The sequence below is a fragment of the Thalassophryne amazonica genome, chromosome 20 (genome assembly GCF_902500255.1).
Source record: "Thalassophryne amazonica chromosome 20, fThaAma1.1, whole genome shotgun sequence".
Lineage (NCBI taxonomy): Eukaryota > Metazoa > Chordata > Actinopteri > Batrachoidiformes > Batrachoididae > Thalassophryne > Thalassophryne amazonica.
The window spans coordinates 44,921,502-44,946,006 of NC_047122.1; the positions used below are offsets into that span (position 1 = coordinate 44,921,502).

General features: G+C 40.5%; 1 protein-coding gene across 1 annotated transcript in view; it reads left to right on the plus strand.

Annotated features, from left to right (window-relative positions):
• Positions 1-24,505, plus strand: part of necab1 (N-terminal EF-hand calcium binding protein 1) — a 98,574-nt gene that overhangs the window by 37,130 nt on the left and 36,939 nt on the right. Inside the window, exons 4-5 of the mRNA XM_034160142.1 lie at positions 13,349-13,374; positions 14,868-14,965. Of these exons, the coding sequence (XP_034016033.1) occupies positions 13,349-13,374; positions 14,868-14,965 (124 nt within the window). The remainder of the gene's footprint in view (positions 1-13,348; positions 13,375-14,867; positions 14,966-24,505) is intronic.

The following is a 24,505-nucleotide window of genomic DNA, read 5'->3' on the forward strand; positions in this document are numbered from 1 at the left end:
TGCAACAAAACAAAGAGAGGTAAACTATTAACTTCTCACCCATCAGCATTAAATTAGATAACTGAATTAGTTAACTATTTTTTGTTGTTAGTAAAGAACGCACTGCTGTATTTAATCTTCTGTAAGAACAACTTTCCAACAGCATTCCTAACAGCTAAAAAAATTTTAAAGTTTGACACAAGTGTACTTTTGCAACAACTCCAGTTAACCATTTTCTTATATATTTGTGGTTAATTACTTTCTAAAGATCTTAAGGGCAACAATTTTGTTTTATTTTATTTTCTTGCTGCTGCTCTTTGCAGCAGCAAATTAAATGATTTTTTTTTCACTTGATTCCACAGCTGCTTTGTGTTTTTATTTTCACACAGATGGCACCAGTTCTCCGCTTTGTTGTCCTTGTTTATGCAGTCAACAGTCTGCTTCTTGTAAGTAAAATCTGTGGGGAAAATAAGTTTGTTCTTTTGTTTTGTTTGATTTTAATAACCTCTGGTTCTGTTTGTTTTTGCAAGCATTTTTCTATTTGCTGGTGTTTTCTTGAGTCAGAGTGCATTTGGCCTCTTGCAGTGTATTTGGCCTCTTAGGGCCACCATACTTAGGGCCAATGTATGTCAAAAGTATTTAAAAATTGCATTATAACTGCAGGAAAGACTGAAACAACTTATAATATGAATGACTTCACCTTCACACAACTCTTTATGAAATAGAGTTCGTTTGCACTGGTCAAAAAATAAATAAATAAATAAATAATTTTCTTGCATGGACTTAAATAAGAACAACCCCAGGTTTCTTTTCAGCACTGTAGCCAGGCTGACAAAGAGTCAGAGCTCTATTGAGCTGAGTATTCCATTAACTTTAACTAGTAATGACTTCATGACTTCTTTGCTAACAAAATTTTGACTATTAGAGAAAAATTACTCATAACCATCCCAAAGATGTATCGTTATCTTTGGCTGCTTTCAGTGATGCCGGTATTTGGTTAGACTCTTTCTCTCCGATTGTTCTGTCTGAGTTATTTTCATTAGTTACTTCATCCAAACCATCAACATGCTTATTAGACCCATTCCTGCCAGGCTGCTCAAGGAAGCCCTACCATTATTTAATGCTTCGATCTTAAATATGATCAATCTATCTTTGTTAGTTGGTTATGTACCACAGGCTTTTAAGGTGGCAGTAATTAACCATTACTTAAAAAGCCATCACTTGACCCAGCTATCTTAGCTAATTATAGGCCAATCTCCAACCTTCCTTTTCTCTCAAAGATTCTTGAAAGGGTAGTTGTAAAACAGCTAACTGATCACCTGCAGAGGAATGGTCTATTTGAAGAGTTTCAGTCAGGTTTTAGAATTCATCATAGTACAGAAACAGCATTAGTGAAGGTTACAAATGATCTTCTTATGGCTTCGGACAGTGGACTTATCTCTGTGCTTGTTCTGTTGGACCTCAGTGCTGCTTTTGATACTGTTGACCATAAAATTTTATTACAGAGATTAGAGCATGTCATAGGTATTAAAGGCATTGCGCTGCGGTGGTTTGAATCATATTTGTCTAATAGATTACAGTTTGTTCATGTAAATGGGGAATCTTCTTCACAGACTAAAGTTAATTATGGAGTTCCACAAGGTTCTGTGCTAGGACCAATTTTATTCACTTTATACATGCTTCCCTTGGGCAGTATTATTAGACGGTATTGCTTAAATTTTCATTGTTACGCAGATGATACCCAGCTTTATCTATCCATGAAGCCAGAGGATACGCACCAATTAGCTAAACTGCAGGATTGTCTTACAGACATAAAGACATGGATGACCTCTAATTTCCTGCTTTTAAACTCAGATAAAACTGAAGTTATTGTACTTGGCCCCACAAATCTTAGAAGCATGGTGTCTAACCAGATCGTTACTCTGGATGGCATTTCCCTGATCTCTAGTAATACTGTGAGAAATCTTGGAGTTATTTTTGATCAGGATATGTCATTCAAAGCGCATATTAAACCAAATATGTAGGACTGCCTTTTTGCATTTACGCAATATCTCTAAAATCAGAAAGGTCTTGTCTCAGAGTGATGCTGAAAAACTAATTCATGCATTTGTTTCCTCTAGGCTGGACTATTGTAATTCATTATTATCAGGTTGTCCTAAAAGTTCCCTAAAAAGCCTTCAGTTGGTTCAGAATGCTGCAGCTAGAGTACTGACGGGGACTAGCAGGAGAGAGCATATCTCACCCGTGTTGGCCTCCCTTCATTGGCTTCCTGTTAATGCTAGAATAGAATTTAAAATTCTTCTTCTTACTTATAAGGTTTTGAATAATCAGGTCCCATCTTATCTTAGGGACCTCATAGTACCATATTACCCCATTAGAGCGCTTCGCTCTCAGACTGCGGGCTTACTTGTAGTTCCTAGGGTTTGTAAGAGTAGAATGGGAGGCAGAGCCTTCAGCTTTCAGGCTCCTCTCCTGTGGAACCAGCTCCCAATTCAGATCAGGGAGACAGATACCCTCTCTACTTTTAAGATTAGGCTTAAAACTTTCCTTTTCGCTAAGGCTTATAGTTAGGGCTGGATCGGGTGACCCTGGACCATCCCTTGGTTATGTTGCTTTAGACGTAGACTGTGTTTCATAATTATTGTATGGCCTTGCCTTGCAATGTGGAGCGCCTTGGGGCAACTGTTTGTTGTGATTTGGCGCTATACAAGAAAAAAGTTGATTGATTGATTGATTGACTTGAACTGATTTAGGGTAATTTTTGGGTGCTGAATCTGAATCTGAGCTCAGATTTCTTCATTCTGCATGTTCCTTATTGATGGATTACACAAACTTTGCTCATTCACTCACAAGTTTGACGCCACTAATCATGCACAAAAGCAGCTTCTAAACCATAGTTTTTAAACTAGGTTCGTGAAATGTGAACGAGAGCCGTAATATCGTTTGCCTATCGCTTCCATGCTTGATACGAGAAATATATTTTCATGTCTCAAAAATGTGATGCGATAGGCAAAAACTAACACCAGATTTGAATTCAGCGCCCCCAAATTACCCAAAATCTGTTGAAAAACTCCATGCAAGAAAAATTCGGAAAACCATTTGGATTGTTAAAATTCAATATTTAGTACATTACAGTATCTCTACTCAAATATACATGACCTTTAGTTTAAAGTGCATGACCTTGTCTGTAGAAACTTGAGGTCATGCAAAGTCAGAATTCAAAACATCTCAAGCAGCGTTCTGAGTTGAATCACTGTGTATGATCCCTCTTATGATAAGCATTTTTATGAACTCTACTAAGCAATTTGTTCATTTCTGATTGTTTTTCATTCTGTTTTCAGCTGACACCGGCAGAAGGTTGGTCCCGACTCATCAACATTTATTTTATTTCATATTTGCTGAACAACACCTCCACTAAAAGTGTTGCAATTTTATTAAAGATTCTCCCAAGTGGTTTTTAAGGCATAAAATCTATCTTCAAATAATTTTATTTAATAAACTATCTTTCCACTAAAGCTGTTCACCGAATGTTTGAAAAAAGACATGACTGTATTGCTCTCTGGGAAATCCTGAAAATTTATACACACACAGAATCTCTAATTTCATCTCCAGCCAAGCCGTCATGAGATGAAATAAAAATCTGCCATTCTTTTGGATATTGGTGAGCAGTTATAAAATGAATTAAGTTTATGTTCTCAGTATGAATTTCTGAAGTGTCTTCTGTCAAACATGACATTTGTGTTGTAGGTTAAGTGCTGTCGAAGGTCTCATCCTGGCTGGACTCAGGATGGCCTTCGCTGTTTCAAGTTGTGGAGATTTCTAAAAACGTGGAGCTTTGCTGAGGTAACAGTTTAATACACGCCAAATTATATTTCCTACCAGTGTTATGAAATAGTCTGATGTGGATTTTTACAAAAGTACCTCTCTCCTTAATTACTATTGTTACTATTACTATTACTACTACTACTAAAGTCCTCAATAGCCTGTGTCACTCTTCGTATGTCAAAGTATATGTGGGCCAAGTTTGGCTGAATTTGGTCGTTTGGATAGGAGAGGGACACAGACACACACACGTACAGTTGTCTCTGAGTATATACATATACAAAATAAAACAAACAAAAAAAACACAGTTTTATTGGTTATAAATAAATCAATATCACATCATGAACATGACTATTTAGAATTCACACCGTGTGTGCACAGTTTGCTTTTGCAAATCTAGATATTTAACATCTTAGTTAATTCTTACAAAGGTGTACTGTGTAGTTACTAAATTTCCTCAGTTTCGTTGTACCTCACTGTGCAATGACAACAAAGCCTTATCCTGATTCTGAATGTTGTAGTTAAGTTGTGATGACTATCTACCTTATATAATATAAATCCAGTTAGATAAAACAAAAAAAGTCTTAAAAAAAAATAAAAATTTAATTGTGGAAAAAAAATTGTAAAGAACAAATCAAGTAACAAAACCTATTTAAATAATTGTTTTAAAAAATATTCTACAATGAAAATATAAAATGGCAAGACATTATTCAGGATCTTTGTGAAATGTATTATTCTTAAAGTTGTTTTCATGTGGGGCTTTTGCCACAAATCTTACATCATGCTTGGGTTTAGATTTATGTTATGAATATTTTGTATTCAAAGGCTTTCTAATCTTCTTCACATTGTTTTCTTTCTAGAGTGATTGTGTTGTTACAGCTTGTCGACTGTGTCCTTACGGTTGAGTTGAGTACCACTACCACTATTAATGGTTCAGTCAATTTCTAAAAAGTTGGGCCGACACCAAAGTAAAAACAACCACAATGATCTTAAATTGGTGTTAATATCTGCACTCAGACTACAGTATTGCAGCCTTTCTGAAGTTTTTCCATAAATAAGAAATTTCAATTTCCTCAACTTTTCTCCTTTTTGTGTCTCTTTCCCTCCTTTTTGCATTATTGTAGAAAGAATTCATTAAAATTGAAGGAAACCTGATGTTGTTTCACAATGAACACAAAATGATTTTTTTGGAAGAATAATTTACCCAGTGAGTGGAGATCTTAAGTTTTTCTGGACAGGTCGCACTGATGCTATTATGGTGAGTGAATTTACAGATTTATTAGGCATCTTAAGGATTTGATTAAAAAAAAGACATCTGATTTTTTTCCACTTTCATGAGTGGGTAAATGGGAAATCTAATTAAAATGTAATGATATTAATAATAATAATTTAATGGAACAACAGCGATCACAAAGTGGTTCACAAAGAGAAACAACAATTAAAAACTCAGTCATTAAGCATTTTTATTTGAACAAAAATCACATGTGAGATTGCTTATTTGCTGAATAAAATAAGGCAATCTTTTCTTCTTGATGCAAAGCAGACTGAACAATATTTGTAGCAGTGCTGCAGAAAACACTGATTTCTGTTTGGTTGGCAAACTGACTGAAATTCAACTGGCGTCCTCTTGTCTATAATCACATTAATCACTTATGCACAAATTAACTGGCTAAATGTTGTGAAATTGCCCTTCAGGTCAGTAACTGGCTGTGGAGTAACGGCTCCAAGTTCACCTTCACAACCTTTAAAAGTCCACAGAAGGAAGGAAAGCAGTGTTTGGAGGTTAACATCAAAGGTACAGAGTGATTTTTTGCTAATTACTGTATTGAAGATGAATAACAAATGAGTTTACGACAATATTAATGTTGTCAGAATTAAACATTTTAAACAGTTCTTATTCACATATGTGGATGAAGACTGTAAATCCACATAAGTTGGCGAACACAAAAAAAAAATAGAGTTGACTGGTTTTCCTCAATTTTAGAAAGTTTATATATTCAAACCAACATTTTAAGATTTGGTATTACTAAATTAAACACAGTGATTAAATTAATTCAAATTTTACGTTGTGTGAACTTTCAACATTTAATAGAACAATTTTAAGTACAAAAACTGTACACAATCACGCTCATCTTCAACTGCTTATCCAAGATCAGGTTGTGGGGGGGTGGAGCCTGTTCCAGCAGTCATAGGGCATGAGGCAGAGTACACCCTGGACAGGACACCAGTGTTGTAATGTAACGAATTAGAAATACTTTGTTACTGTACTTAAGTAGAATTTTGACGTATCTGTACTTTACTTCGTTATTTACATTTCTGGCAACTTTTACTTTTACTCCACTACATTTCCTCAATAAAATATAAACTTTTACTCCGATGCATTTCCCTTAACCATCCTCGTTACTACAATGTAAAAGTAGAAGAAATTTGATTGGGCAGTGCCTGTTTGCAGAGGTGAAAATAAGCAGCAGATACAGTCCTCTTCAGCCAGAGTGCAGCTGTACACTAGGAAGAGATACAGTCCTCTACAGCACCTTTCACCCCTACAGCATCAAGTGTCGTGTTTGACATAAAGCACATTTAAAAGATAAAAAATTAAAAGGTGACAGGTTGAATCTGTGCCCCCGCTGAGGAAGAGAAGACACGCTGACACACACACATACACAGGGATCAGCTCCTGCTGGAGTCCAGTGCATGACTGGATTTAGGGGGGAAACGTGAGTACCGACAAAACTGGCCGCATTTTTGTTTCGTTTTATTTTATTCAAAATTTTCACAGAGAAGCACTGCGTAAAAGCGCTGCATAAAAGCTGTGCCGCATTTTGGATTCAAGAGCACAAAGAGCGTCACGTTTGGTTGGTTTGCAGTGGCTGGTGGTGGTGACGCTTGAAAAGTTTTTTTTTTTTTTAACTTTTCCTTAAATTTGGCACAACCATTCAGCTATAAATGACTGTACAAGAGCCTGGCTGTTGTGTTTAACAGAACAGTGTGTGTGTGTGGGTCTTCCAGGAAAAAGACTGCGCATTATCAGAAAAAGAACGGCAGCTTTATTTACAGCTGTATACATCCATCTCAGTGGCGGCTGGTGGTCTGTGAAAGAGGGGAAGCTCAATGTCGGCTTACATCATAAAATTTGTAAATTTATTTGTGTGTAAATGCAAATATGTAAAATGGTCATAACAGTCCGTAGTTGCACAAGCATTTCACAATTTATATCTGTATTACATACAGTATTTTATGATGGCACAATTACCAAGTGGTTAGTGAACTTGGTTTCAGTGCGGAAGGTTCCCGGTTCAAACCCCACTCCGCCAAATTTTTCCATGTAATGTGGAGTTGCGTCAGGAAGGGCATCCGGCATAAAATTTGTGCCACAATCAATATGCAGGTCCACCTTGGCTCTGCTGTGGTAACCCCGAGTGAAAACAAAGGAGCAGCTGAAGGGACTTACTTTTACAAGATTAATGTTTTTAAACAAAAATATCATCAAAAATTTCAAGAACCTTTATTATTAAACATGCATAAGAGAGCCTGACTGTTTCATGACATTGTTCAATGCAAATGTTATTTTAAAGATTGGCCAGCAGAAAAGGTTCAAAACACTGAAACATTGCTTCATATTGATTCAGTGGTTCAAAACGCTTATAAATATGAATACTTTGATGTTGTGTTGCAAACCGGGACATTAATTAATGTGTGGCGACTTTTAAACACTTATTGAAGAACGAAGCAGAGAGTATCTCACCGAGATCTTTGCATATAACGTCTAATCCAGTGTGCTTTTCTGTGCGTCTTTAAAATAAACTGAGTTACAGCACACGCAAAACACTTAAATTATAAGTGTTTTGCGTTCATAAATTTAAAAATGCATAAATATGCAAAAATGTGCAAACTATTTCTCATAGTTGTCAATCAAATTGGATTCAGCCTTTCGACTGATCATCCAGTCATTGTGCAGAACTCCAGCGTCCAGCTCACCCACAACTCCATTCACCCACTGTGGGGCGGGACAAAATCATGGCTTTATCCAATGACCGTCGCATTTTGTGGCAATGAAAAAAACCTTTCCAGACAGTTCCATTGAAGTGAACGGACGCTTGGCTTCTACAGGAAAATGCATTGACCACATACCGTATGAGAAAAAAGATTTATGAAAAGCTAACAAAATAGAGTCAATCGATTTGTGATAAGTAGCCATTTGTAGTCAATGAAATGATAACAAACTATACATATTTGACCATTTAATTTTTTGACATTTTAGGGGAAGCTGAGCTTCCCTTCCAGTCGTAGAGAAACTGCCTCTGATCCATCTGTTGATCACACATCCCACCACCAACACCACCTGCTCCGCCAAAGGTGGATCCAGCATTTTATAGGGGCTGGGGCTCCTGGTTTCTCCAGACACCACACTGGCTTTCTTTTCTGTTGCTGTTTCACTCGCCACTTGTTTTGGATTTTACTTTTATTCAATACTTTTACTTAAAGTACATTTTATATGAGAAATTTACTTTTGATACTTAAGTACAGTAAATGTCAGATACTTCAAATCTTTTACTCAAGTAATATTTTTAAAGGAGACTTTAACTTTTACCAAAGTAATTTTAGGCTAAGATACTTGTACTTTCACTCAAGTATCACTTTGAGGTACATTCTACAAGACTGGACACAGGGCACAAAAACAATAATCAAACAAGAGCAATCAGAGATTTCTGACGTCCGCCAAGGATATGTGATTAACATTGTGACCCAGACTTTACCTGGATCTGGATTCCACAACACAATGCAATAATGGTCTGACTGATCAAGATGTTGCAATCTGATATAACAAAATAGTGTCTTCCTGATCTTGGTTTTAGATCGTGATGTTGTATCTTTCTGCTGCAGAACCTGCATATTGATCTGGATCACTCCCAACAAATCCTGAGCCAGAATCTGGATCTGGATTTTGGATCACCTCCAAAATTCAGTGGAGTCTTCCATGCCCTAATATTGATTTGTGTTGCAAATTTGGTGAGAATCCGTGAAGTAATTTTGACATAATCTTTCAAAGCCTATATAAAGGGAAATCTTAATCCAGAATCTGGATCCTGATCCAGATCACCTCCAAAATTCAGTGGAGTCTTCCATGGACTAATATCTATCTGCAGTGCAAATTTTGTCAAAATCTGTTCAGAAGGTTTGACGTAACAGACAGACATATAAATAAATAAATATACACTGATGATTTATTACATCCTTGGCGGACATAGTAATAGTAATCGGTAAATGGACTGCATTTATATGGAGCTTTTCCATCTGCATCGGACGCTCAAAGCACTTTACAATACTGCCATACAAGGTGCTCACTAGACACCGGGAGCAATAAGGGATTAACCCCTTAACGCCTATTGTCACATATGTGCTACAATATTTGACTCAAATATGCAACATACCAAATTGACCAGTATGCCTGTTGTCGCAAATTTGCAACATACCATTATTATTATTATAACATTATAACATAAATTATTACCAAACTACCAAAATTACTATTTATTTTTTGTGCAAAAGTGTAATTAATAATCTCAACATTATTTACCATCTACTTAAAGGCAAAAACACACACAAAATTTTTTTTATATACAGCTATATAAATTCAGTGTTAAGGGGTTAAAGACCATGCCCAAGGGCCCTTTGTGATTTTCCATCCAGACTGGGATTTGAACTGAGAATCTTCTGGTCTCAAGCCCAACGCCATAACCACTAGACTATCACCTCCCCAAAAGTAATAATAATAATAATTTACCGCAATTACTTTTTTTTTTTTTTTTGAGTACTGCCAACTTATTCAGGTTTCAAGGAATAACCATCGTCTTTGTTAATGAGAGGTTTAATTTCTAATGTGTGTCCACAGATAAACATTTCAGTGACATTGACTGTGAGCAGAAAAGGGCTTATGTGTGTGCCGGGCATCTGTAACGGCCGATGCTGCAGATTACATCACAACCCTGAAGAAGAAGAAGATGATGATGATGATGATGATGATGTCACATCAGCAAAGAGGAAACAGTTGTGCTTGAAGTTATTGTATTTTGTCACAGAGTCTGGAATTTAAAGTGAACTGCAAACACTTCAATAAAGACAAAGAAATCACTTTATTGTCACGTCTCATATGCACACATCTAAGTTAAAAAATCACTAATAGGGCAAAATAAGTTCTATTTAGTCACTTGTATGGATAAAAGTAGTAATATTACCCATATTACAATGCTGAAATGACCCAGATGTTCTTTTTGAGACTGTGTTTGATTGCAGCCTGGTAGAGACAGCGGCTCAGATACTAATACAGATGAACATAATCAAATGCAGGAAAAACAAATTTCACATGACGTGTGTCATCTGATTTGTGCTGTCATGATGCTTTTTTCCTCTCTTTACTGTATCAACTTTACAGTATATTGTGTGTTTTGTTCTGTCACTTCACCACAGTTCACACCGAGTGCACATCAGTTCTTAGATTACCGCCCCCCCCCCCCCCCCCCCAAAACCTCATGGTACAGCCAGTGGCCTAGACACCATCACGTGTAGGGAATCTGCCAGTCACGCAACATTTCACTTATGAGTGAGATAACTTCAATTGTAGTGGCCTGATTTTCAATAAACTTGGTACATGCGTTACACATTGTAACCTCAACAAGCGTATTGTTTTGGGGGTCAATATGTCAAAGGCCATGCTCACTGCAGTGTAATCTGCAAGAAGAAGTGCAATAACTTCTTTCCCAACTGCCTAATTGTCACCAAACTTGGTACAGTGCATCTGGAAAGCCTTCACAGCGCTTCACTTTTTCCACATTTTGTTATGTTACAACCCTATTCCAAAATGGATGAAGTCATTGTTTTCCTCAAACTTCTACACACAACACTCATTAATGACAGTGTGAAAAAGCTTTTGAGATTTTTGCAAATTTATTAAAGATAATAATAAAAAAAAAAACTAAGAAATCACATGTACATAAGTATTCACAGCCTATGAGGCTCAAAATTGAGCTCAGGTGCATCTTGTTTCCACTGATCATCCTTGAGATGTTGAGATGAGGTTCAGTTGACTGGACATGATTTTGAAAGGCACACACCTGTCTACATATAAGGTCCCACAGGTGACAGTGCATGTCAGAGCACAAACCAAGCATGAAGTCAAAGGAATTGTCTGTAGACCTCTGAGACAGGCACAAATCTGGGGAAGGGGACTGAAACATTTCTGCTGCTTTGAAGGTCCCAATGTGCACAGTGGCCTGCATCATCTGTAAATGGAAGAAGTACAGATCCACCAGGACTCTTCCTAGAGCTGGACACCCGTCTAAAAAAATGAAAAATGAATTTCATCCATTTTGGAATATGCTGTAATATAACAAAATGTGGAAAAACTGAAGCGTTGTGAATAATTTCCAGATGTACTGTATGTGTATTAAGCAAGTTGATCCCATGAGGTCTATTGATTTGGGGGTCAAAATGACTGAACTGTACTTTGTAAAAGCCTTCTGCTGAAAAGTGTCAACATTCTCCTTTAGATCAGGGTTTTTTTGGGGGGAGGGGGGTGTCAGTCTATGGTGCAGTCACTGAAGCAGTGCACCAACACTAAAGCCCCGTTTACACATAGACAGTAAGAGCTCCCGGAAGCGTCCCGGAAGAATTTTTGGCCGTCTTAAGGATCACACGCCGTTGTTAATGCCGGCACTAGGGGTCGTGGCTTAGTTCCGGCTTTACCGGGAATCATTGAAAAAAATTATTCAACATGTCGAATAATTCCAGGAGCACTCCCAGAGAATTCGCGTGACGACGGAGACAACACGAACAACGGCGTTTGATACTTTTTAATCACCGTTTCATCCTGCCCCTTCCTGTAGTGCCGCAGTTTACACCGCTGTAATTGGCGGCCGGCGTTGTATCCCTAATCAACAGCGTGTAAAACGGCGATAGAGCCCACATCGGCGTCCTCAAGGGTGTTTTAACCGGCGACAGAGACAGACAAAACGGCGGCGCTAGCAGATAGTACACCATTCTAAACGCCACCTCCCGGTTAACGGTGTTCCAAATGGCCGATAGGCGGCGGTCAATATAAAAACACTAGCGCGCTGCATGCAGGCCTCTCACTCGCGGCCAGCTCCAGATATTTTTGCAGAAAAGCTCCAGTATTCCTCCTAAAAGAAAACTGGCAGCGGCAAGGACTTACCAACAGGTCTGGTTCAGAAGCAGAGGGTAGCCCTGTGGTGGAGACAGAGCAACATGTTGAGGAGGGGAAAAGGAGAAGAAAAGGCTGAGGATGATCTCCCTCCCCCTGCAGTGACAGAGGCATGTATTCCTGCTGCTTCAGCCTATTATACTCTGGGGGCGGTGCCTATATGCAAAAGTTCCTGGAGTAACGCAGGATTTGCCTGGATAAATCCAGCGGTACACAGGGCATTATCGGCGGCAGCAGAACACCGCCGTTCTGACGCATGTCTTAACCTGCGATTGTAAAGGATAGAACTGGGTATTAACCCCCGTTGCCTGACGTGTGCCGGATGCTACGGTGTCAAAACGCCGCTTTATTAGCGGCAGAATTAGCGGCGTTTTATTCGCGTATTTGCGACTAGTACGATGGTCAAAACGCCGGTGAAATGCTCCGCCCCTTTCCACCGCAAAAACAGCCGGAACTACCGCAAACTTCGGTCTACGTACTACCCGCGGACAAAACCGTCTATGTGTAAACCATGCTTAAGGCTGAGTGTGCCTGATTTGCCTGATTTTAAGGCCAACATGTCCATGGGCGTACAGACGCTAGGAAGTACATTTGCTGTTTACACAGCATTGGTGCTGGGTGTGAAAATGATGACTGCATTGATCAGAAACAATGACAACCCCTACAAAAGCTGAAACTTAACAGGTTAAGTTGAATTATTATTGATCTTTACAGTGAAAGATCCATGTTTACATGTTTCACCATGCATATCCAATTGGAAACTGGAGCCATTGTTCTCATTTTTAATTTTAGAATCTGACTGAACAATCCTGAGCATCCACAAATCATCCCCATCCTCACGATCATGTCCATCACAAGAGTGCATTAAAGAACAGAGCAATTTGCTGGACGGAAACTCTGATTAGCCAACATGATGCACACTTATGTGTTACTGTGGCACAAAGGGAGAAGGGAAATGAAGTCATTAAAGTGTCTCTCCACTGCTCTGTGTCAAACACACACTTCAGAAACTCAGGCGTGTCTGAGCATCCATCCCGAATAATACAATTACACAACGGTTTCTGGAGAAGAATGACCTTAGTAGCCCAATGGCCTCTCATGCATCCCTATGGAGTAAACAAATGACTCACAGCATGTTTTACTCACTCCTCACAGCTACTGCTGCCTCACGTCACTTTTTCAGGACTTAGTTTATTTATATTAATTCTCTATTTTAAGTATATATTTGTGTTTTTTGTGTGTGTGTGTGTGTGTGTGTGTGTGTGTGTGTGTGTGTGTGTGTGTGTGTGTGTGTGTGTGTGTGTGTGTGTGTGTGTGTGTGCGCTCTAGCAACGTGGATACAGATGAACTCTGTGGTAAGTTGATTCCTTGATTAAATAAGAACAACTTTATTATATATACAGTGAGGAAAATAAGTATTTGAACACCCTGCGATTTTGCAAGTTCTCCCACTTAGAAATCATGGAGGGGTCTGAAATTTTCATCTTAGGTGCATGTCCACTGTCAGAGACAATCTAAACAAAAATCCGGAAATTACAATGTATGTTTTTTTTTATAATTTATTTGTATGTTACTGCTGTAAATAAGTATTTCAACACCTGTGAAAATCAATGTTAATATTTGGTACAGTAGCCTTTGTTTGCAGTTACAGAGGTCAAATGTTTCCTGTAGTTTTTCACCAGGTTTTCACACACTGCAGCAGGGATTTTGGTCCACTACTCCATACAGATCTTCTCTAGATCTTTCAGGTTTGGAGTTTCAGCTCCCTCCAAAGATTTTCTATTGAGTTCAGGTCTGGAGACTGGCCAGGCCACTCCAGGACCTTGAAATGCTTCTTACAGAGCCCCTCCTTAGTTGCCCTGGCTGTGTGTTTGGGGTCATTGTCATGCTGGAAGACCCAGCCATGACCCATCTTCAATGCTCTTACTGAGGGAAGGAGGTTGTTTGCCAAAATCTCGCAATACATGACCCCATCCATCCTCCCTTCAATGCGGTGCAGTCGTCCTGTCCCCTTTGCAGAAGACCACCCCCAGAGTATGATGTTTCCATCCCCATGCTTCATGGTTGGGATGATTTTCTTGGGGTTGTTCTCGTCCTCTAAACATGGTAAGTGGAGTTGACTCCAAAAAGCTCTATTCTGGTCTCATCTGACCAATGACCTTCTCCCATGCCTCCTCTGGATCATCCAGATGGTCACTGGTGAACTTCAAATGGGCCTGGACATGTGCTGGATCGAGCAGGGGGACCTTGCTGCCCTGCAGGATTTTAAACCATGACAGCATCATGTGTTACTAATGTAATCTTTGTGACTGTGGTCCCAGCTCTCTTCAGGTGTAGTTCTGAGCTTTCTCAGAATCATCCTTACCCCACAAAGTGAGATCTTGCATGGAATCCCAGACCGAGGGAGATTGACAGTCATCTTGTGTTTCTCCACTTTCTAATAAATAATCATAACAGTTGTTGTCTTCTACCAAGCTGCTTGTCTGTTGTTCTGTAGTCCATCCCAGCCTTGTGCAGGTCTACAGTTTTGTCCCTGGTGTCCTTAGACAGCTCTTTGGTCTAGGCTATGGTGGACAGGTTGAAGTGTGATTGATTGAGTGTGTGAACAGGTGTCTTTTATACAGGTAACAAGTTCAAACAGGTACAATTAATACAGGTAAAAAGTGCAGAATAAGAGGGCTTCTTAAAGAAAAATTAACAGGTCTGTGTGAGCCAGAATTCTTGCTGGTTGGTAGGTGTTCAAATACTTATTTCATGCAATAACATATAAATAAATTATTAGAAAATCATACATTGTGATTTCCGTACTCACAAAATGTTTCTCCCTTGTGTTTTTTCTGCTGCAAAGATTATTTCTCCCAGCACCTCGGAGAGTACGAGAACGTTCTTGCTGCTTTAGAGGACCTGAACATGTCCATACTGAAGGCAATGGACAAAACAAAGAAGGTAGATTCAAGCGTTCAACAGACAGATAAGCCTGCCATTCTCAACACCACACAAACACGCTCAGACAGACGCCCACACAACTGTGCACGATGTGTCACAATGACACTGCATGCTTAGTACTGCAAATCGCTCCCAGCATGCTCCCCTGCTGCCCTGCTGGCTTTCATAGATCTCCCATTACTCATATTTCTGTTACAGAGACGAACAGCGTGAACCAACTTCATTAATTCAGAATTAACCCAAAACACTACAAACGGGATTTTTTTTTTTTAGTACTAGTAGCCAACATATAAGCATGGTATGAATTACAAGGGGTGTGAGGGTCCAACCCTTCTAACTAAGAGTTGCACCACCGTCCCCCATACTCCTGCCTACATGAATCTTGTAATATGATTTCAGACACTCCAAAAGTTGATTGTTTCTTCACATTAGTTGAACATCTGGTTGCCTGCTTCACTTCAGTCATTGCAGTGGCTCATTTAAGTCTATTTGCCCGGCAAAAAACAAAGTAGGTTTAATGTAAGTAACTATCTAGGTTGTTAATGCACTTAGATTGTGTTGCATGTCTACATATGGACGCTAACATTAGCTACTTTTGCGTTAAACTGCAAGTTAACTATTATTTAGCGAAAGCTAACATTTGTCTTGCCTAGTTAGCTAATACTAGGTGTGTAATGGCAACATTTAGCTAACAAATGTTAGGTATGTTAAGTGTATAATCAAGCGGCAACATTCGAGCCTGAGTCATATTTCTTATAGTTCCTTGACTGGCCACTTTCAGAGCAATTTCCCACAGGACTCCATGTTAAAATGTCCAACTTTAGAGCAGAAATTAACATGTTTACAGCCTGGTACAAAAAGTGGTTTTAGTCCTTATTCACCTTATTCAGCCCCACCCACTTTTACAGCAGAGGCATTTCCGGTTTGGATTAGGACTTCCGGTGAGCGGTGTTTTCAATACAGAACATTGGAAGATATTACATGGATAGAAACAAAAACCTTTTTGAAAAGCTCAAAGGGATCGACTCTGGCTCACCCACGGGTCATAACAGAGTGGGAAGATGACATGAAAAAGTGGCCCTCGATTATTTTTAACTACTTTGTGTTGTCACTCAACGTGGACAGTTTCGCTATGAGGAACTACGAGCTTTGTGCCGCACAGCACCGCTGAAGCTCGTATAAAAGCACAATCAAGTTAAAATACTACCCAACAGGTAGTAGAGAAGCTTGAATCTTCGACTGGACTGGGTTGCTTGACGTGACGACGTTTCGCTTCAAATCACAGAATCACACATGGTGGTCTGAGTTACCCACTAGGGGAGCCAAAATCCACTTGAGGTGCTTGGCCAGATTGTATGTGATGGAATCTGTGCTACTTACAATAGGCCTGAGTGGCACGTCCTGTTTGTGGATTTTGGGCAGTCCACAGACTGGAGAACACCATGGTGGTGTTCTCCACCATGTGGAGAACACAAAATTTTGTGAACAACATCAAGGACCTGCAGCTGGAGGCAGATGAAACTATGGTGTCATTTGATGTGACTTGTTCACCTGCATCCCCACCGCTGAGGCCATGTCAGCTGTGTGGCAGAGACTGCTGGAGGATGTGTCTCTACCTGAATGGACCAAACTCACACCAGACCACATCTGCCAACTCTTGGAGATCTGTCTTAACACCACGTATTTCCTGTTTAGGGGGAATTACTACAGGCAGATCCATGGTTGTGCGATGGGGTCTCCGGTATCCCCCATTGTGGCCAATCTGTACATGGAGCGAGTGGAGAAGATAGCCTTGACGTCGTTCACGGGCATCTCTCCTAGTCACTGGTTCAGATATGTCGATGACACATGGGTTAAAATCAAGCAACAGGAGGTCGAGGACTTTACAGAACACATCAATTCGGTGGATTCCATTCCAATATCAAGTTCATACATGAGGATGCCAGAAACAACCATTTAGCCTTCTTGGACTGTGATGTTACGATTGGAGAGAACAGGCAGCTCCAGACAGAGGTTTACAGAAAACCCACTCACACTGACCAATATCTGCTCTTTGGCTCAAACCACCCCCTTGAACACAAGCTCGGGGTGATCAGGACTCTTCAACACAGAGCCCTACAGGTGCCCACAACTGCAGAGGGAAGGACTAAAGAACAACAACTTCTATGGAAAGCCCTCACAGTATGTGGGTACCCACGATGGTCCCTGGACAAAATGCAGAAGTCCCAGAAAACAAAGAGACCAGATAGACAGGAGATGGAGACAAGAAGAAGAGGAGTGTCTCTCCCTTATTTAGCAGGAGTAGGGGAAAAACTACAGAGGATCTTCAGACAGCACAAAATCCCAGTTTACTTTAAACCGGTTAACACCTTGAGACAGAAATTAGTTCACCCTAAGGACAGGATCCCTAGTTACAAACAGAGCAATGTAGTGTATTATATCAGATGTCAGGAAAACTGTAATGAACACTACATAGGTGAGACTAAGCAACCTTTAAATAAGAGGCTATACCAGCACTGCAGAGAGGTCGCCAGTGGACCTCAGTCTGCAGTTCATCTCCACCTGAAAGACACTAACCACACATTTGAGGACAAGGAAGTTAAAATCTTAGCCAGAGAGAAGAAATGGTTTGAGAGAGGTGTCAAGGAAGCATTCTTTGCAAAACAGTTGAAACCCAGCCTTAACCGGGGGGCGGGTCTCAGACACGCTTTGTCCCCTGTTTACAATGGGGTACTCAGGTCAAAGCAGTTTCAGTCTTTTGTTCATGGTAATGAGTCATTCACGTCATCAGGAGAGTCGTCAAGGGAGCCATCAGGGGAGGCTTCCATCCCATCATTAGGAGAGTGCTAACTAGAGCACAATAGGTGCTAATTAGAGCTATTGTTTAGTCACTGGCCTATAGCAGTCGGCCTCTCGGTAGGAGGGGTCTGGTTAGGTTAAAAACTCCAGCTTTTGTTGGCTTCTGGTTTATTCTTCTCTACAAGAGTCAAGACAGAAGTAAGACTACCAGAGCAAGAATTTTAGCTGAGGAAGCTTCTGTGATTTGAAGCGAAACGTCCTCACGTCAAGCAACCCAGTCCAGTCGAAGATTCAAGCTTCTCTACTATGGAAACCACCTGGACAACTGAGAGCCTACACAGAAACATACCCAACAGGTAGTACCACCGTAATGCCAAGATTATGTAACGTTAATATACGTATGGTGTTATTTCATGCAGTGTTTGGTTGTATCAAACGCCAGAAAATGAGCAAATAAGATAGCAGCTAATGCTACAAACACAGCTTACCCGCTTGTCTCACTAGCATCCGTCGTGGCTTCTTCAACGGAGCGTTATAGTTCAATAATTTCTCTGGGTAAAGATCCAGTGGTGTGGGTTTTTTTCTCCATAAAATGAAAAGAACAGACAGGGACGTTTGGGTGGATTTTTCAAATTCAGCGCCTTTATCCAGCACCAGAGATCCTGGTATTTCAATGGAGGAGGGAACAAGTTAAATGCTGGTCCACAGCACTCAGATCTCTGCTTTCCATGTTCAAAACATTGTTCTGAAAGTGATAGTTTCCTCTTCTTCCAGTTGTTGTGGCACCCACAAACTGAACAATTAATGCTGCTCATGTTTGGACACTTATATCGTACTGTGTTCCCACGGAGATAATCATTGACGCAGTGGCAAACCGGAAGTTGCTTGCCAAAATGAAGCCGCCCACCCTGACTTCCTGAATAAGGTGAATACAGGGTGGGCCAATAAAATGTTACCACTTTTTTAAGTCGTACCATTAAAAAATGTCATCAATTATTGAACTGTGCGGAAAACAAGAGAAAGTGGAAAAGCTTTGCTATCAAATGTTTATTTGATGCTTCTTTTACAAGTCCGTAAATAAAATTTTCGAATAAGTTCTCATTTCAAAAACTTGTGTATGATCAAAAAGTGGTAACATTTTATTTGTCCACCCTATAGATAGCTTCCTCCTCCATGGCAATGCTACGGGTGGTGAATCTTTTTCTAACTTCTTAGTTTAAAACATTTTAAGCAATAAAGTTCTGTATAATTGTGGGTGTGGTTGCTTTGAGTGACAGCTGCTGAGTTCAGCGACTCTTCCTCCTCTCGTAGCCTCCTACCGTAACTCTGAGTCCAGTGGCAGCAGCCACTCGTGTTGTTGTGTACGTATGTCTGTTTGGCGTACAGTCATTTTGGCTGTTCTCGGTATCGCAGACCAAACGGCCCCCCCCTAAAAATTGCCCTGCCTTCACTGTGCATGTGTCATTTGGGACCACAGCAGCTCGTCTGAGACCGAGTCTATACACCCAAAGCGATCAAAGGAAATAATGTGATTATTAACCATCAAATGACAAAGTAAAACCTCTGAAATCAAAGTCTAAAGTCATCTAAAGTCAATTTTAAGCAGAAACGAGGCTGTTTTAAGCAGAAACAAGGTGATAATCGGTGAGTCGCTACTGACGCTTTGAAATGGCGGAGGCGCAGTGAGCGGAGCTAGCAGCTCATTGGCTGTGGTGCTCTGATCGCTTCCTCCATCTTTTATTATGAAATAATGCTGAATTTATGTGGAAAAGATTGTTGTACAAAAGCATTCAGATATCTGTCGTTGAGATAGATGATGACTGGAGTGCAGTTTGAACCAGAAACGAGGTGATAATTGGTGAACCGCGGCTGACACACAGAAATGACGCATGCTCAATGAAGACAGGGCAGACCGATTTTTAGGGGGGACCATTCGGTCAGCGACACCAGTCTTTATAGAAAACCAGTGGGTGACATCATGCAGACTTTTTTCAATATATATACAGTCTATGTGTGTAATGGCAACATTTGATGATTAACGTAATGGCAGCATGAGCTAACTAAAGGCCCCTTCACATATAGTGCGAAGTTTGGTCGAATACGGCGAAACAGTGTGAAACAGTTGGAATTAGCGCACCATGAAACATCGCACCGACAGGCAGGCGTGCACGTTCCCAGTGCGAGGGTTTGTGCACGCGACGGTGTCTTTTGAGCAGGAACACAGTGCGAGGTGCACCATATCGCACCGCTGATGTGGAATAAATAAAACATAAACAACCAACTGGTACCTGTGGAACCACATTGCACCGCTGATGTGGAATAAATAAAAAATAAAACCCAGCTAAACATACAACCCACAGGATTTGTACGTGCACTTTACTGATTACAGCCTGAAACTTTACCACTGAGCTACCATCACTGGCCTGTAAACAGCGCAGGAATAATGACTGAAATCAACAAAGAGATGGAGGTATTTAAAAAAAAAACATACACCATAAAAAACGCAGCATTTTATATTGAATCCATCTTATCAAAGGGGCAATACAAATATGGTCCATGTTCCTCTGTAGATGACCCATGGTCACAGACGTACAGTCATGAAATAACATTAATGAGAAGCAGTTCGCTCTTCTCATGTCCACATCTGCTGCTGTGTGTACAGCCAGCTGACACCGTGTCATATGGAACAGACCTCACGTGGGTGATATGAAAGTCAGATCGCCGCTGCGTGTTCTGATCTGATGGTCCGTTTCAACCTGGGGGCAGCCTATCAATGGGCTGCAGCGAGGGAGCGCATGCATGCTGCAGCCCACAACATTTATTGCCACAGCGATATATCTTTTTATTTATGTCCACGTGATGACAGCAAACAGACACACATGGGTCACAGTGGGCAGTTGTTAGTCCATGTCCGTCCCAACACAGTACATGTTGTCCAGCTGGGATGTTCAAAATGACAGATCTCCACAGCTGCTTCAGTGGGCGGACACTTCCTGTCAGTTCAGCACACACACCAAAGCCACACTCGTGGGGAACTTAGACAAATTTTACTGCCAGTACGACAGTGACTGTCTGCAGACTGTTGTCGTGCCAAGAGTGCGAATGGCCACACATTTTCTAAGTGCCAAATGAGCGGTGTTAGATGTTCGTGCGTGTCAGCTGGAATTTGGCCAACATCTGCCGCTAGAGGGATTGATGGGTTTGCACAGCGCACACTCTGTCTTTCAGCCGCTGGTGTGCGCAGATAGTTATAGCAACAGGTGTACAAAGCGTTCGAGGCAGGGACGTTTTCACACGTTTTCACACGATTTCTGCTTCATGCGCACTTCGACCAAACTTCGCACTATGTGTGAAGGGGCCCTATTGTTCAGTATACTAGATATATAATGGCAACATTAACTGTCAAATGTTAGGTATGTTAGGTGTGTAGTGGCAACATTTGCTGACTAATGTAATGGCAGCATTAGCTATCAAATGTTCAGCATGCAAGGTATATAATGGCAACATTAGCTGTCAAATGTTAGGTATGTTAAGTGTGTAATGGCAACATTTGTTGACTAATGTAATGGCAGCATTAGCTATCAAATGTTCAGCATGCTAGGTATATAATAACAACATTAGCTAACAAATGTTAGGTGTGTTAGGTGTGTAAATGGCAACATCTGCTGACTAATGTAATGGCAGCATTAGCTGTGGAATGTTTAGCATGCTATATACGAGGTCTGTCCATAAAGTATAGGTCCTTTTATTTTTTTCAAAAACTATATGGATTTCATTCATATGTTTTTACGTCAGACATGCTTGAACCCTCGTGCGCATGCGTGAGTTTTTCCACGCCTGTCGGTGACGTCATTCGCCTGTGAGCACTCCTTGTGGGAGGAGTCGTCCAGCCCCTCGTCGGAATTCCTTTGAGAAGTTGCTGAGAGACTGGCGCTTTGTTTGATCAAACTTTTTTCTAAACCTGTGAGACACATCGAAGTGGACACGGTTCAAAAAATTAAGCTGGTTTTCAGTGAAAATTTTAACGGCTGATGAGAGATTTTGAGGTGACACTGTCGCTTTAAGGACTTCCCACAGTGCGAGACGTCGTGCAGCGCTCTCAGGTGGCGTCATCAGCCTGTTTCAAGCTGAAAACCTCCACATTTCAGGCTCTATTGATCCAGGACATCGTGAGAGAACAGAGAAGTTTCAGAAGAAGTCGGTTTCAGCATTTTATCCGGATATTCCACTGTTAAAGGAGATTTTTTTCATGTTCAGCATGCTAGGTATATAATGACAACATTAGCTAACAAATGTTAGGTGTGTAATGGCAACATTTGCTGACTAATATAATGGCAGCATTAGCTATCAAATGTTCAGCATGCTAGGTATATAATGACAACATTAGCTAACAAATGTTAGGTGTGTAAATGGAAATATCTGCTGACTAATGTAATGGCAGCATTAGCTATGGAATGTTTAGCATGCTATATATATAATGACAATAGCTAACAAATGTTAGGTGTGTAATGGCAACATTTGCTGACTAATATAATGGCAGCATTAGCTATCAAATGTTCAGCATGCTAGGTATATAATGACAACATTAGCTAACAAATGTTAGGTGTGTAAATGGAAACATCTGCTGACTAATGTAATGGCAGCATTAGCTATGGAATGTTTAGCATGCTATATATATAATGACAATAGCTAACAAATGTTAGGTGTGTAATGGCAACATTTGCTGACTAATATAATGGCAGCATTAGCTATCAAATGTTCAGCATGCTAGGTATATAATGACAACATTAGTGAACTAATTGTTGTGTGTTGGGGGGGTTTGGCTGGACATTTTGGTGTTCTTTTCTTTTCTTTGCTCTCCAGGTGGTATGCAAACTAATTTATTGTCTGTGGAGAAGGTGATGGCAGAAGAGTCCTTCACCCTCATCAACGTGATATGCAGCACCTGTGGATGATGCTCACGTGCAACCTTAAAGACTTTCAGCTGAAGCAGATAATGAGATGGCGTTCTGCATTTAAGCCATGTGTGATTCAAGCAGAATTGCCGGGAACTCGACCTTGTGATGTTCGTTTGTGAGACGCTGAGGACCGCGCCTGGGTTTGACACATCGTGCCTGTGAAGGAGGACGGGTGAGGGACACATGCTGTCAGCACACATCAGAGGTGATTTGATTGTCTGAATAATTGTTAACAGTAATTTGGTATTTTGTTACGCAGTATATGTGAATATTGATGAGAGTTGTGCAGCTCGCTTCTCATGGCCGTGGCGTGCGGACTGATGATCCTCCACCTGTTGTGAGAAGCTGCTCATTTACATAAAGCTTAAATTCAGACCTGAATGTGTTGCTGATAGTGTGTGCCTTTGAAGGATATTAGTTGTAGCTGCTGACTTACCTCACCTTTTCTATCCTTCACAGAGTCGGTTTGTCGTGTCCACCTGGGGGGTGTTTGGTGGTGAACGTGAGTCCAGAAGCGCCGGGCTTCGATCCCTTTGGGCGCTGGAGAGCGCGCCGTCCTTCACTCCGCCAGACAGACGCGCTTTATGTTTGTACACCGAGTATTGCACAAAAAGGGGAAAATAAATTGTTTTATTATTGGAACCGCTTTCTGGTTATTTTAGCGCTGGGTTCAGTCAGACGCAGGTCCGCTCCTCAACCCGTGTCGACACATAACACTAATGTTAGGTATGTAATGGCAACAAAAGTTTGATATGTTGGGTGTGTAATGGCAACATTTGCTGACTAATATAATGGCAGCATTAGCTATCAAATGTTCAGCATGCTAGGTATATAATGACAACATTAGCGAACTAATGTTAGGTATGTAATGGCAACAAAAGTTTGATATGTTGGGTGCGTAATGGCAACATTGTCATTGTAGAATCCTCCCTCAGTGGTATCGAGATCACTTAAGAAAATGCTGCTGATCAAGCTTTATTAGAAGCTTTTTGCCCTTCTTGCCCATGTGGACTTGTTGCTTAGCTTTAGTGCTTTTCACAGTAGTGAAGAGTGACATGAAGAAAGACTCAGGAGAGAAACATGAAAAAAGAGGTGAAAGGATAACAGAAGAAGACAGAGACTGAGTGGCAAAAGATGATGGGGAAAAAGTGGGAGGACAGAAGGAACAATGATGGAGAAAGGTGGCAAAAAGGCTCAGAGGAGGAGTGGTGCTGTTCTGTCAGAATTACAGGAATAGCTTCTTTTTCGTCCACTTTAGCATCTCATCTGCCACATATGACACATGCTGGGACACTCTAGTCGCCCCTCAGACACACGTCACACTGTTGCTCCTTCAGAATCGCAACAGGGGAGTCAAATTATTCATACATGACTTGGTATTTTTTATTAATGCAGAAACCTGCACAATTAATTCACACATGCCACAGCGTTCACTTTACCACTGCAAAGCTGAGTGGACATGAAATATATGACCAAAAACAAAGGCATTAAAAATTCAACAGCGCTGTGCAGCCGTACAGTGTAATTAAATCCAATCATGGGAAAGTAATTATATGAAAGAACCTTTTCACTCAAAGGGAAAGCTTTTCCAAAATAGATTTCAAAAAGGTAGCACCTGAATGGGCACATCAGCTGCATTAGATAAAAGCCCTCATTGGAAAGAGACATACTTCTGCAACATGTTTGAAATTTCTCACAAATCAAATCAAATCAATTTTATTTATATAGCGCCAAATCACAATAAACAGTTGCCCCAAGGCGCATTATATTGTAAGGCAAAAGC